Source organism: Bos taurus, chromosome 16 (assembly GCF_002263795.3).
Source record: "Bos taurus isolate L1 Dominette 01449 registration number 42190680 breed Hereford chromosome 16, ARS-UCD2.0, whole genome shotgun sequence".
NCBI classification, from domain to species: Eukaryota; Metazoa; Chordata; class Mammalia; order Artiodactyla; family Bovidae; genus Bos; species Bos taurus.
In genome coordinates this window covers 63538392-63554013 of record NC_037343.1, presented here as the reverse complement: position 1 = coordinate 63554013, position 15622 = coordinate 63538392, and the positions used below count along the sequence as shown (strand labels likewise).

Below are 15622 nucleotides of genomic sequence, written 5' to 3'. Positions count from 1 at the left end.
AATACATTTTCTAGTAAGGCTGAAGGTTATAAGCACTATAGGAAGAAATGAAGGAGGAAAGGAGGGTATAGGTAAAGCTGGGCAGGGGCTGGATGGGTGGGCCGTGGGCTCCCAGGCTAGCTTTCATTGAGGAGGTGAGAAGTGCACAGAAATTTAAGGTGAAGGAGGGGCACCAATGTGAATATATTGGAGGAGCATCGGCCCAGGCAGAGTGAACAGCCAGTGCAAAGCCTTGAAATGCAAATGTGCCCAGTATGTGTGAGGAACTGCAGAGGACAAAGTGGTTGGAATGGAATGAACCACGGAGAAGTAGGAAAAGATGAGATCAGAAAGGAAATGGGGCCAGGTCTCTAGGACCTGGAAAGGCATTTCAGGGGCTCTGGATTTCAGATTGAAATGGGAGCCATTGGTGGTGGTGGTGGTGGGAAGGGACAGCGAGCAGAGGAGTGACATGATCTAAAGGAAGTTTTAAAAGGCTCACCCTGGCTGCTGGGAGAAGAGAACAAGAGAGCGAGCTAGGAGACTGATTCAGAGATGATGTCAATAGCCAAGTGAGGCAGGCAGAAGGCAAACTTAGGGTTGCCAGTGGGGAAGGATGGAGGGAAGGGATAGTTACGGAGCTTGGGGCGGACATGCACACACTGCTATATTTAAAATGGATTACCAACAAGGACCTATTATACGGCACATGGAATTCTGTTTAATGTTATGTGGCAACCTAGATGGGAGGAGAGCTTGGAGGAGAATGGATACATGTATTTGTATGACTGAGGCCCTCTGCTGTCCACCCGAAACTATCACAACATTATTAATTGGCTATATCCCAAAATAAAATAAGAAGTAAAAAAAAAAAAAAAAAAAACAGCCAGGTGAGAAATGACGGTGGCCTAGGCCAGGTGATAGCAATGAAGGTGGTGAGCTACCTTTGATTTTGAACGTATTATAGGCATTTTGGCCATCATTACCTCTCTCATTCTTAGCTGCAGTGAGACAAATAGCCCAGCCCAACTAACTCCTGTTTCTTGTTCTTGGTACCAATTTCTCAGCCTAAGATATCACCTATTGCCACAATGCAGGCTAAGCCACCCACACATCTCAGGCTGTAAAGGCAGCCAGTATTTGTAGGACTGAGAGACTTCGGATGGTTTGCACCCAGCTCCCCATGTGTCTATACACACATGCCCCCACATGCTTACCTCCTTCTGGGGACTTAATGAAACTGATGAACTCCTGACAGAGAATGTAATGGAAACATAAGTTGGCTTTACAGAAGAAAGGTAATCGATATTTTTCCAACCAGGTCAATAATCCTTTGTACTTTGCAATCTAGAGTCCAAACAAAATAGGAACAGAAAGGAGAAATGGAACTGAATTGCTAAGAAATGCAGCTTATTAAAAGGAGCAATTACATAACCTTATGCTTGTAATATTTGGCCCAGAGGCATGTTGATTAAAAATAGTATCTAAGAGGCTCTCAAAGGAGTGAATGGATTGGTAGGAAAGCAAAGACTTTTTCCTTCATCAAAAAAATCTTATTCCTGAGTGAGGTTAAGAAAAGACCTAAGTAAAAAACAAAAACAGGGCAATGACACAGTCTTAAGCTTTGCTTGATAGAGGAGAATCAGAAGAGATTTTGGTCTGTGGTATCAAGTCATAACTCTACTCAACTTGCTTCTTTGTAAGCACACTTCCAACTTTTCACAAGCTCCCAACCCATATCAACTGCACAACACGTACAAAAGCACACAAAGACTGACACATACCATATAAGTAAGAGAGGAATACCCAAAGGATCAAAAATCCCCAGGGATGGGATAAGAAGATAAAATTTTTAAGTGTTGGGATTCTCCTTGGGAAAACAAACACATGCATAAGAATCAGAGTGCAGTGTCTTCCTCAGCAATCCAGATCCCAGAGAAAAATAGAACTTTGCTGTGAGCATGGCTTAGTGCTTAGTGTGATCGTTCTGATCCCACCTGTCACAAAAAGGGCATGAGGGAGGCATTGCTGAGTCCAAGGTCTACAGAGTAGAAAAGGAGAACAGGAAGGGGGAGGAGAGAAAGACAGTGGACAAGGACAAGGAAAAAACGTATTAAAAAAAAAAAAAGACTGGGGGAAAATATACGCCCCGTGGTCAAGTAGTCATTAGAAACTGTCAAGCATCATCTTGACTTGAGCTATACTCGTTGGGAAGATCCCCTGGAGGAACGAATGGCTACCCCCTCCAGTGTTCTTGCTTGGGAAATCCCAAGCACAGAGGAGCCTGGTGGGCTACAGTCCATGGGCTCGCAGAGTCAGACATGACTGAGTGACTAATGCTTACTTTACAACACAAATAATTGCTATGGGCCCATGGGCTACACTTCCTTTCCCACATCCATGCAGGTATTACTTATCAATTCCCAGACTCTTTCTGGCTTAGGTGTGGCCTGCAGAGTTCTTCTCAACACAGTGCTCCAAGCATCGACTACCCAACCATCACAGTGGACATGAGAGGTTAACTTCTTTTGCTAACCATGGACTAAAATACAGAGGAAAGAACTCAGCAGCAACGGCCTGCCTAAGCAATAAACATGCAAAAAGGAGAACTGTCTGCCTGGCTTGATTCTGTTTGTCCTACTCACCCGCTTTATAGTTTCTTCCATAGTCACCCTGTCATGAGCTCCTGTCGCTTCCCCTCCCCCGATCCACACTTCAAATCCATCTGCCTCTTCCCTATCCCAAACCATCCACCATTCGAGAATCATGCTCACCAAGTCGTGGGGTATTTCTGGCCACAAGCCCCATTGTGAATTTTCAACAGTGTAAAATGGTGTCTGGCCGAAGACCTGAAAAAGAAAGCTAAGAAACAGCCAAAGGGGTCTAGAGCATCTCTTTGTGGAAGTGTCATGGTCCATCTGTAGTCACAGGGGAAGAGAGGTTCCACTGCTTTCCTATTTCAAGGGACATTAATTCTTAAATTTATTCCAGTGAACCAACTTGCTTTGCGCAAAACAACAAAGAAAGATTAAATTACAAGATTCATTTATCTTTTGGCTCCATCCTGCCCCGACCTGGGAGTTATCTTGTCTGTGTGCAAAGGCCAAAGCTCATGACTTTGAAAGGTGTTTACTTTGTGTATTGCATTATTCATTTCTCCAGGACCTAGAAAGTTAGAGCAAAGGCTTAAAGCCTTTTCATAAAGAGAAATATCTTTGGATTTGCCTAACCTGTTGAACTGGAGAAAGTAGAGAGGACTGAGGAGGTGAGGAATAACAGTACAAATTATTGATACTTAGGGGGGCATTCAGTTCAGTTCAGTTCAGTTGCTCAGTCATGTCCGACCCTTTGCGACCCCATGAACTGCAGCACGCCAAGCCTCCCTGTCCATCACCAACTCCCAGAGTTCACTCAAATTCACATCCATCAAGTCAGTGATGCCATCTAGCCATCTCATACTCTGTCGTCCCCCTCTCCTCCTGCCCCCAATCCCTCCCAGCATCAGAGTCTTTTCCAATGAGTCAACTCTTCGCATGAGGTGGCCAAAGTATTGGAGTTTCAGCTTTAGCATCAGTCCTTCCAAAGAACATCCAGGACAAATCTCCTTTAGAATGGACTGGTTGAATCTCCTTGCAGTCCAAGGGACTCTGAAGAGTCTTCTCCAACACCACAGTTCAAAAGCATCAATTCTTTGGCACTCAGCTTTCTCCACAGTCCAACTCTCACATCCATACATGACCACTGGAAAAACCATAGCCTTGACTAGATGGCTAAGTAATGTCTCTGGCTTTGAATATGCTTTCTAGGTTGGTCATAACTTTCCGTCCATGGAGTAAGCGTCTTTTAATTTCATGGCTGCAATCACCATCTGCAGTGATTTTGGAGCCCCCAAAAATAAAGTCTGACACTATTTCCACTGTTTCCCCATCTATTTCCCATGAAGTGATGGGACCAGATGCCGTGATCTTTGTTTTCTGAATATTGAGCTTTAAGCCAACTTTTCACTCTCCTCTTTCACTTTCATCAAGAGGCTTTTGAGTTCCTCTTCACTTTCTGCCATAAGGGTGGTGTCATCTGCATATCTGAGGTTATTGATATTTCTCCCAGCAATCTTGATTCCAGCTTGTGCTTCTTTCAGCCCAGCATTTCTCATGATGTACTCTGCATAGAAGTTAAATAAGCAGGGTGACAATATACAGCCTCAACACACTCCTTTTCCTATTTGGAACCAGTCTGTTGTTCCATGTCCAGTTCTAACTGTTGCTTCCTGACCTGCATATAGGTTTCTCAAGAGGCAGGTCAGGTGGGCTGGTATTCCCATCTCTTTCAGAATTTTCCAGAATTTATTGTGATCCACACAGTCAAAGGCTTTAGCATAGTCAATAAAGCAGAAATAGATGTTTTTTTTTTTTCTCGGAGAAGGCAATGGCACCCCACTCCAGTACTCTTGCCTGGAAAATCCCATGGACGGAGGAGCCTGGTAGGTTGCAGTCCATGGGGTCGCTAAGAGTCAGATACGACTGAGCGACTTCACTTTCATTTTCAGTTTCATGCATTGGAGGAGGAAATGGCAACCCACTCCAGTATTCTTGCCTGGAGAATCCCAGGGACAGAGGAGCCTGGTGGGCTGCCGTCTATGGGGTCACACAGAGTTGGACACAACTGAAGTGACTTAGCAGTAGCAGATGTTTTTCTGGAACTCTCTTGCTTTTTCCATGATCCAGAGGGGCATTAAGAATATCCAAAATCATATAGAAAATTCTAGGCTACTGTCCTCTTTTGTCATGGAGAAGGGACTGAGACCTAGGCAACCAGCTTTGAGACTAATGGGAAATGGCTTCTATGTTTAAGGGTATCTATGCTTCTGTGTTTCCATGTTTACAGGTATCTATCTCACCATGGTCATCAAAATGTCTCAAAGTATTCCCAAAGTGGCAATGGCACCCCACTCCAGTACTCTTGCCTGGAAAATCCCATGGACGGAGGATCCTGGTAGGCTGCAGTCCGTGGGGTCTCAAAGAGTCAGACACGACTGAGTGACTTCCCTTTCACTTTTCACTTTCAGGCATGGGAGAAGGAAATGGCAACCCGCTCCAGTGTTCTTGCCTGGAGAATCCCAGGGATGGGGAGCCTGGTGGGCTGCCATCTATGGGGTCACACAGAGTCGGACACAACTGAAGCGACTTAGCAGCAGCAGCAGAGAGGCTAAAGCTCCAATTTCTGGCTGAACTCTTGGCGTATCACATTTCTAAGGCATCTTCTTCTTTTGCTACTCAGTCCTCCAGTCATTTCTTCTTGCTTCTTTATCCACCCTTCCCCCCCATCTTCATCCTCAGCCAGTTGTCAAATACCTAGTCATTTTTCAAGACTTGGTTTGTGTCACCTCTTCATTGGTTCCTTTCTGACTCTCCCAAGTAGGAATGGCCTGTTCTTCCAATGTTCTTCCATCTCACCTCCTAGAGATGTCAATCATGTCACACACAACCCTTTTTTGCACTCACCTTAAATACTGGTCTCCACATTAGACTGGGAATTCCTTGAAGACACAATGGTATATCCATGTCCCCAGTACTAAGCCTAGCATCTGGCACAAAATGACCACCCAATAGGTATTTGTGGAATAATAGTGTTTTTTCCTAGTTGTATGAAATTTCAACGAGGTAGCATCCCATGGAAAAAGGCGCACTGAGGTGAGCAACTATTTATAAGGCACCAGCATTCAGATGTAACCAAATATTCCAACCAAAAAAAAAAAAAAAAAAATGCAGGATTGGTGTAGGCCTGGGTTTAAAAATATTTTGATGTATGAGGTCTGTTTTGATTGCATAGATTAAAAAGCTATATAGATTTGCTTCCAGTTAACAACTCAACAATTGCTATGTGTTGAACACCCAGTGAGGGGAGTAGAGCAGAGTGAATAATCCATGGTTCTTGTCCTGCAGGAATTCACAATTTCACAGTCCAGTGGAGAAAACACACACACACAACACAAGAGAGCAGCAAAGTGTCAAGGAGCACAGAGGCGGGGGAGACAAGTTCTGATTGGGAGGACCTAGGAACTCCTTAAGGAGAGCAGGATTTAAGTAGCTATCTGAACAATGATTAAGAGTTTGGTGGGTGAAAATATGGAAATTAAGAACCCAGGCAGGGAGAGGCATGGAGGGAGAGAATTCCAGGTGAATGCCCTCTGCAGGGTAGAGATGGATCACGGGAGCACTGGGTACCAGCAAAGGGTGTGATTGAGATAACCATGGACAGGTAAGAAGGCTGGCGATTTGGGATTTGATTGTATCAGTAATGGGAACTCCTGGAGATTTTAGAGGATTTTCTGATTCATATTTATTTGCTCAAATTGAAATAGTTTTGATTTGATATGAAGTTTTTATTTATTTTTTAAAAAGGCACTCAGCTCAGTGATATTCACTATTTGGCTGTTAATGAAACATTTGGATTTAGGTCTGAGAATGCTTACCGGGAGAGAGAGAAATGTGTTGAAAAAATCGGCAAAGATTTCATCCTCTAGCAGAATTATAAGATTTGTCGAACCAATTATCTCTATAGGGGAAAAAAAAAACTCTTATAAGCAAGATTGCATTTAGGATGAGAAAATGAAGCAGTTGAATGGATCATTTCACAAGGGCAAATTTCCACATGATGATGGCCTTTAAAGTCATCCAACTCAATTTCCCACCCTTTCCAGAACCCTCCTCAGCAACCCTGCTTAAGCACTCCCAGCTGTGGGAAGCTTGCCACCTTACAGGGCTGCCCATTCTATTTATGAAGAAATAAAATAGTTTTTTTCATTCTTTTCATGGGGTTCTCAAGGCAAGAATACTGAAGTGGTCTGCCATTCCCTTCTCCAGTGAAACCCTAATACTTTGGCCACCTGATGTGAAGAATTGACTGACTGGAAAAGACCCTGATGCTGGGAAATATTGAAGGCAGGAGAAGGGGATGATAGAGGATGAGATGGTTGGATGGCATCACTGACTTGATGGACGTTGAGTATGAGCAAGCTCCAGGAGTTGGTTATGGACAGGGAAGTCTGGAGTGCTGCAGTCCATGGGGTCGCAAAGAGTCAGACATGACTGAGTGACTGAACTGAACTGAAAATAGTTTAGTAATATCTTTCCTATTGTGAACTGTCCTCCTTTATTTTCTTTCCATTTGTTGAAATTCTGCCCTCTGAAGCTTGACCAAATTCACCTAAGTTCTCTTTTAAAAGGCAATGGTCCCATATTTACAAAGACATCACAACATTTTGGTTACCTCCACCCACTCTGGCTAGTCACTAAGCATTTCTTCAGTACTTCCTTGCGTGGCCTTCTTTCCATTTGGCTCCCCTCTCATTGGCTGGAGGGGCACCCATAATTCAAGCATTTCACATTCTTCCCAAGGAAGAGCATAAGACAACTATTGCCCATCTTCTAAGTTATACTAGTTCTAAGTTATCCTAGTGTGGCCGGAAATGAGGTTAGCTCTGGGCACTCTCACATTACACTATTCACTCCACCATCTTTAATTTATGCAGTCACTTTACAGAAACCAAGTCAAATTTCAACTAGTTGGTTTTGGCCCAACATTAAAACCCCCAAAGAGCTTTTTTGGAAAAATATTGGTTATGTAACATATTTATCATTTCTCTCAAGCTTGATCATTGTGCTGCCCAAATTAATACAAGGAAAAAATGCTGACTGTCTCAAAGCCAAGCATAGAGACCACCAGTGGCTTCTCTAAGTTTACTCTAATTCATCCTCTATGCTTTTTAGTGTATAATGTTAACTAGCAAATAGTAAGTTAATCGTCCTGTTAATGGCCCAGCATTTTTCTATTCTATCTAAAATTTATAATGAAAGACTTATAAAATGAGAAACCTAAATATTAGACACTAGACCTATCTCTCAGTTTAGCTAAATGTGTGATGAGAAGAGTAAGTGTCACTCCACCAGGATGAAGTTACAATAACATAAGAAAACTAAGCAATTCCCTTCATTGCTTTTCCTAATGATACTTTGGTGGTTATTATTTTCTTGTAATAGAAAGAGAAACCCAGACAGTCAAACATTGTTATAATAGAACAGATGCCAATTTTTGCCCTCTGTTCCACAGATGTCTTTTTTGCTATCTAGTGTAAATTTTTATGTTTTTCTGTCTCTCTCTTCAGCCCTCTGCACATCTTTTTATAATTCCCTGATTTATTTAATCTATTCCACATGGATAACTTAAAAATCTATGTTCTCAGTCCAGACTTCTTTCTTTGACTCTAGGTTTCAGTATCAAATGAGCTATGGGATATCTCCACGTGACACCCATCAGACACTTTCATCTCAACATTTTCAAAGCTGATCTGATAGTTTTTCTTCCCAACCTGCTCATTTTCCTGTATTCCCAGTCTCAGTTACTGGAAGCACCATCCAACTGTCTGAACCAGAAACCTGAAAATCATCATTGATTTCTCGTTCTCTCTGTTTCTCTCTCAATACTCCCACACGCAATAGAGCGGCATGTGCTTTCTCCTTTTATGTATCTCTGTTATCTATTCTTACATCTCCATCCATAAAGTCACTTTCTTATTTCAGGCTTCTATCATTTCTCATCTAGACTGTTGCATCAGTTTCTTCAAATGTTCTTGCTATTTCTAATCACTGCCACCATATTATTGTTAAAACTCTTCAGCAATTCTTCATTGTCCTACGAGATAAAGGCTAAATTCCTTAGTACAGAATCTGAGGCTTCACCCAATCTGGTTTTTATGTTCCTTCCAAGCCTCACCTGGGAGGCTCCACTCCATGTTGCCTCCTGTTGACCAGCCAATACATTGCTCTTTCCTGCACAAGCTATGCACTCTCACATCCAACCTCTGTATCTTTGTTCCCACATTCCCATCCCCTGAAACACCCTCTCAACCCCAGGCTGCTTTGCAAATTGTTATCAAGAAATGGTTTACATGTAACCTCCCTGGTAAACCAAGAATGGCAGAATGTACCACAACAGTAAAACTGATCACTACTCCCCGTCACCTCACATGGTCATGTACAACGTCCATCACAACAATTAACAAGTCACTGTTTTCACTCACTGATGCATCTGTCTTCCTCACCAGACTGAGCTCCATGAGAGGAGAGGCTTTTGTCTGTTCATGGTTTTTCTTCTAGACACTATCAGTGTTTGCAAAGTGTTCTGTGTTTAGTGAGTTGTTCCTTCAAGAGAAGATCTTCAATCTTTTGGACTCTTGTTCATTTGTTTGTCATTCATAAAGCCTGGTAAGGATTTGTTGAACATATTATTGAGAGGATCTGACCGCAGGAAAGTGATGTTTGGAAGAAATTTCTCAATCGACTGTTTTTGTAGCCACACATACATTGATGGTGACAAGGGACTGGACTGTGACAGTGCTTGGCATTAACAATACAGTCTTCATGGGGTGTAGGAAAAAGGCTCTCCGTATACTCCCCTTCCCCATCATACTTCTGCATTCCTGTTTCTCCATTCTTACCTGTTCTGCCTTCAAACTTTAGAATAATCTGAGGCTTTCAACATTCATTCTATACAATAGTGATGTTGATTTGGTAATAAAGAAATTGTTGGATAACCCCCAACCTCATGCCAGCCTTCTCCCTGGAGGAGGTATGACATGCAATGGCCTATATGCATGTTAATTCTTCCCTCTTAGGTATTCCTCCTAGTGGCCTTGGTTGTGTTATCAGTGGGCCACTATCTGATCCTCAAAGATCTGATGGCATGGGGTGGGGGGAGGGGAAAAGAGAGAAGGAAAACAACGGGCACGAATAACAGTCTACATGTGGTGTCCCTGATTGACTCATTCCTGTTAACACTGCGAAGGTGAGTGGTTTGCCTCATTTGAGGTGCTCAAAGCTGCTGAGACATCCCTTTCAGAGACTCACCAGCATTGCTCATGTCGCCTTGCTCTTCCTGCTACTGTGATTGTTTAGGAGTGGAATCAGCCCCCAGTCAACAGAACCCTGCCCCTTATGAATGCACAGTGACACCTCCTGCTAGGGGTTCCAGATTCCATACCTCTGGTATAGAACTCAATCTGATAAATCTTATGTTAACTGAGCTCCTAAATTCCCTTAACTATACAGACTCTTCCTATACCTAGGGCTTTAGTCCATACTATTTGGCGTGCATTGACAGTTTCCTTTTAATTGTTGTCTAACAATTCCTGAGTTGAAGTTCTGTCTCTTGAACTTGACTTCATTCTTTGAGGGAATAGGAATCTGTTAACTTCTGATGTGTCTTCTGGATCTAATATCCTTCTAGAAATTTAACCGGTATTCAATAAATATTTAATGACTTGACTCTCAGATAAGCTGGAAAATTCAACCTAATATCCATGCTGTTTTCTACCCCTTCTCTTCTTTTCCAGATAGTTTCCTCTGGTTGGTTGTGGGTTTGAAAAGAGATTGAACACACATTAGCTTTCATGTAGAAGAATTAGACTAGGTGTTTGTACTTTATTCTCATTCAACTCTTAGTCATGCAAAATAGGGGTTATCATCACCTCCTTTTCAATGCAAAATAGTAAATGCAACATTGAGATTGGGCTCTGCCTATCTGATTGGAGAGCTTGTGTTATTTCAAATATGCCAGTAAATCAAACCTTCCTTTCACATGAAAAACATACTTTAATGGGCTTAGAAATAACTCTCCTGGGACTTTCTCACAACAATGTATTTTTCTGTATAATTTCTTCCACTACTTCTTATGTATATCCTTATATGTTTAATTAGACTTTCCCACAGATGTTATAAAGTAAGATGTAAACAATATCTGTATGGAAAGGAGCTACTTAGAAAAAGGTATCCCACATATCTATGAAATTAACTATAAGACTGAAACAAAGCTATTCAACATTTTCATCCAATCACAGCATACAAATGAACTGGAGATTTTCTGTGACCAGTTTTGACCAAGAATGTATTCCTGATCAATTTCTCATTCATTTAGGCCAGTAACTCCAAGAAAACAGAGGTAAGCAAGAGGCAATATGGGAAAGAAGTTATAATTCTTTCATTTTAATTTTTCTCAGGATAGTATGTGCGTGTTTAGTCTCTCAGTCGTGTCCAACTCTTTGCGACCCCATGGATTGTAGCCCGCCAGGCTCCTCTGTCCATGGGGATTCTCCAGGCAAGAATACTGGAGTGGGTTGCCATGCCTTCTTCCGGGGGATCTTCCCAACACAGGGATCAAACCCAGGTCTCCTGCACTGCAGGCAGATTCTTTACCAACGAGACACCAGAAGCCCAAGGATGGTATAAATGGTATAATGTTTTTTCAATTGTAAACTGGGCCAGGCCTACTTCTGGGGTCATGAGCAACTCAAAGACAAGAGCAGAAAGTTTTCTGTCCACATGCAAAGAGTCTTAGAGATGAAGAACAATAATAAATGATGAGAAAATAGAAGTTTCTAACATATTCCCAATGTACCAAGGTCTAAAACATTTGTCACGAGTTGGAAATTTGGAACTCAGCATAAATTTACTCACAGAGAACGACTTGTTGTAAGACAAGTGTTCAGAATATTTTGATGTGGAAATTAACTTTTGTTACTCATTTTTTTATTGCCTTCAAATGGATTTGAAGACTAAGCTCATGTTTACTTGAAGGAAAGGCAAATCATTTTGGGTAGTCCCAGCTTTGGGTCCGGAGAAGGCAATGGCACCCCACTCCAGTACTTTTGCCTGGAAAATCCCATGGACAGAGGAGCCTGGTAGGCTGCAGTCCATAGGGTCGCGAAGAGTCAGACATGACTGAGAGACTTGACTTTCACTTTTCACTTTCATGCATTGGAGAAGGAAATGGCAACCCACTCCAGTATTCTTGCCTGGAGAATCCCAGGGATGGGGGAGCCTGGTTGGCTGCCATCTACAGGGTCGCACAGAGTGGGACACGACTGAAGCCACGCAGCAGCAGCAGCATTGGGTCTGATTTGCCACATTTAGATCCCTCCTCACACCGTCCTGGGATACACATAAATCAGCCCAAAGAGGATCTTGAACACCGAAGGGGTCAAGAATAAGTGCATTGATTAGGGTTTTGTGGAGTTTTGTTTTGGTTACTCAGTCTCTGACCATTCTGCTTATTTGAGATGAAAAGCTGTGAGTCTTGGAGAGACTGTCTCCCACTATAAATGCCTGAGGGACCAGACGGCCCCTCTGCTGTCCTGGCAGCAAAGACTTGGACACTTGTCCTAGATTCAGCAATCAGATCCTCCATCCAGACCTTTTTATTTTTAAGGGGTGACTCAAAAGCTCAGGGGCAAGGAGAGCTAATGCATGGCGGTGCCTATGACAGCAAATGCTCACTGGTGATGGTGCCAGCAGAAGTGGCAGACTGGAGATGGCCGCAAAGGCGGGAAGAAGATGCGGTGGTTGCAGATTAGCTTTGATTTTGTTGAAGCAAAACCATAAATGAGTGACTCGCCTTTGGCACATACCAACCAAACAGGCCTGCAAGAGTTAAATAATTTTGGTTATTCTTTAGCTGTTACTGCTAATAAACACTTGTAACTGGACATGTCCTTCACAAAGCTAATTACTCTCTGACTCCATATAGATTATACTCTGCACCTGGCATTCTTCTCCCCCTAGACTCTCTTCCAGCATTCTGCATTTCAGAAAGAAGGTCCAGGGCCGATAACTTCAGGAATAGCAGGCCTAGTTGCTGAGTTGCCTGATGCTAGCTGTGGTCATTTTGAAACTGCAGGAGAAAAAAAAATGCAAGACCTTCATAAGGGTATAAAACTTTTCCCTATTCCTGAGAGATGGTGGCACAGTTATTAAGCGAAACATAACAGGCTATGTTTCGCTTTTGCCTGGCAAAAATAATAAAGATACTCTTTTCTACTTCCTCCAAATTCTGTCTCTGTATTTCTATTTGGAATCAGTGGACTGGGAGCCAAGGTTTTGGCAACAATTTTAATGTGTGGTGCTGCTAACCACCAAAGATAAAGTATATGTTGATATCATAATAGTAACTATGGGGACTTCCCTGGTGGTCCCGTGGCTAAGACTCTGTGCTCCCAATATAGGGGCTCTAGTTCGACCCCTGGTCAGGGAACTAGATCCCACATGCCGAAACTAAGAGTTTGCATGCCAAAACTAAAGATCCTGTATGCTGCAACGAAGACTGAAGATTCTGTGTGCCACAACCAGAACCCAGCACAGCCAAATAAATAAATAAAATAGTAGTAGCTATGGCATGTGGGTATCAGAATGATCCAACATGCAGGTTCTTGGTGGTGGCTAATGATTATAGAGTCCCTTGGGAAAAAATATGTGGCAGCTTGCTCAGATTCTAGTTGAGAACATAAACTCCATGGTGGCAGGAATTTTTTTTATTGTTTTATTTAATGATGCATCCCAAACATCTAGAGCAGTTTCTTTCACATAGAAGTGCTCAAAAATTTGAGCGAAAGAATTAATATGAATACAAACCCAAAAATGAGCTGTCCTGTAGAATTCTAGACCCCTCATCCAATTTTCAATCCTGAGTCAGACCTAGAAGCTCTTAAATAAAAAGAAAGTATTTTGCGCTTTAGGAAGAACCTTGCATTATCTTTCCAAGAATTTACTGACTGTCTTCCAAACTTTCATCAGAGATTACTGGAGTAAAGTAGATGCCCAGAACTTTGGGAAATCATTGTTAAGCTGGATCTGACCCAACACACAACTGGGAAATGTTAGAGCTGAGATGTGAGCTCAAGGATAATTTTTAAAAAACAGTCTATTTTATATTTGCCTGATAATAATAACCATCTGGGAACTTGTAAAATATACAAAACCCTTGAACCTCACCCAGGGTTTTCTACCAGAGTAGGGACCTGGTAATGTGTCTAATGAACACCTTGGGTGATTCTTAGCATCACACAATGTGGGGAGACGTCTGGCACCCTTTTACTTTGGGAATTCTAAGGTCTTGAAAGGGTCAGGAATCTAACTGCACATAATTCACTGTTGGCTTTTAGTCCTTGCTGTTACTGGGGTGACAGCACTCCATTTGGTTGCTAACAGCTCCAGTACTCAGCATCCTTGAGCTGCGGGGGAAGACAGTAGGGCAGTGATTCAGAGCAGAGATTGGCTTTACATAGCTTTATTGAAGGCAAGTCTAAAAGCATAGTGTCTTCAGGAATGTGGGTATAGATCAGTGCTGAATAGGCCACTCTTTTAGAAAGAGAACTAAAAGAATTTCTTTTGCCCAGGTTATGCTAGCTCTTTTCCAAAGAAGTGATAATCTAAGGAATAAATTTGATTATTAAACTGTCAAGAGCTTCACCCTGAATTCTTTTGAGATGAGTGAGCATGTGTGTCTGTTACACTGATTAATGAATGAGGTAACTGATGATTGAAGAAACATGGTAGGCTACAAACATCTTGGAATATATTAAACATCGAGAAACACATGTAAACATACTTTTAAAAAATGTGTGCTATTTTGTGAATGCTGTTTTTTATATAATAAAATGCTTAATTTTTGTTTTGTATTTATTTTAAAGTCTGACATTAAATTTACAAGAGCCTTTTTAAGTTCTTAGGAGAATTTTATTTGTTAGGTTTGTAAACCTGCCTGCTATTTAAAGATATTTTGAAATCATATTTTCAACTCAAAATATGAAATGTCTAAGAAATTTTAGTTAACAAAATATGGAAGTGGTATCTGTTTAGGAAAATTTATCCAAAGTATTATAAAGCAATTTAAAGTAAAATTATATTTATAAGCAATTTTGTACGCTAAGTTTAAAAGTTTAATAATCAGTTTATTAAACTTTAGTTAACAAAATATGGAAGTGGTATCTGTTTAGGAAAATTTATCCAAAGTATTATTTTATTGAAAAATGAGGAACAAGTGAAAGCAATTTAAAGTAAAATTATATTTATAAGCAATTTTGTATGCTAAGTTTAAAAGTTTAATAATTAGTTTATTAAATATATACCATAATATATTGAATACAGATTATAACACAAGCAATACCAAACATTTTGTTGTTTTTGGCATCATGCTCCCTTGTAATAGCCTATTAACCTGAAAAGTAAATTATCAAGCATTCCATAAGACAATTTCCAGGGTTCTTCCTTAACTACTTTTCTTAGGTGGGGCAGGAACTCAGTAGTTTTCTCTGGTACTATCGGGCCATGAAATTCCATCCCTGGAACTGTACCACCAGGCTTATGAGTACAGGAATGTGCGACCTCAGCATGCCTGCCCTGAACTCCTCTAACAAACTCCTGCTTATCCCTCAAAACCCAGATTGGAACAAAACTGACATTTCATCCATGTTACACCTACACTAGATACTCTATTTACACATTCAGTCAACTATTCATTGTATGCCTATTCTGTGATGAGCTAAAAAAGCATTTTGATGATTTTTATAGAGTTGCTTAAAAAACAGTCATTTTAGCTCACATGTTTTGACACTGCTATATTTTTGAGACACACACACATATATCTATATATTTATATATATATCTACCTGTATCTATGTATGTCTACATAGATATTCATATGTCTATATATCTATCTACCTGTGTATCTAGGTATATAGACCTATACATATACACCCTACATCTATGTTGAATCTATGCTCATTCATGTCCACACGTCTAAGTTTAATAGGAAA

At 41.3% G+C, this 15622-nt stretch overlaps 1 protein-coding gene across 8 annotated transcripts in view; it reads right to left on the bottom strand.

Moving 5' to 3' along the window:
• Positions 1–9970, bottom strand: part of RGSL1 (regulator of G protein signaling like 1) — a 59840-nt gene extending 49870 nt beyond the window's left edge. For 5 of the 8 annotated variants that reach the window (XM_059875327.1, XM_059875328.1, XM_059875329.1 and 2 more), the window contains exons 1-4: positions 9885–9970; positions 6452–6534; positions 2754–2828; positions 1197–1326 (exon numbers count right to left, since the gene is read on the bottom strand). In XM_059875327.1, the coding sequence (XP_059731310.1) occupies positions 1197–1326; positions 2754–2828; positions 6452–6534; positions 9885–9897 (301 nt within the window). In that variant the 5' untranslated portion in view covers positions 9898–9970. The remainder of the gene's footprint in view (positions 1–1196; positions 1327–2753; positions 2829–6451; positions 6535–9884) is intronic. The other 3 variants (XR_009490750.1, XM_015475254.3, NM_001192209.2) reach the window with 2 other exon arrangements.
• Positions 9971–15622: the final 5652 nt, after the last annotated feature.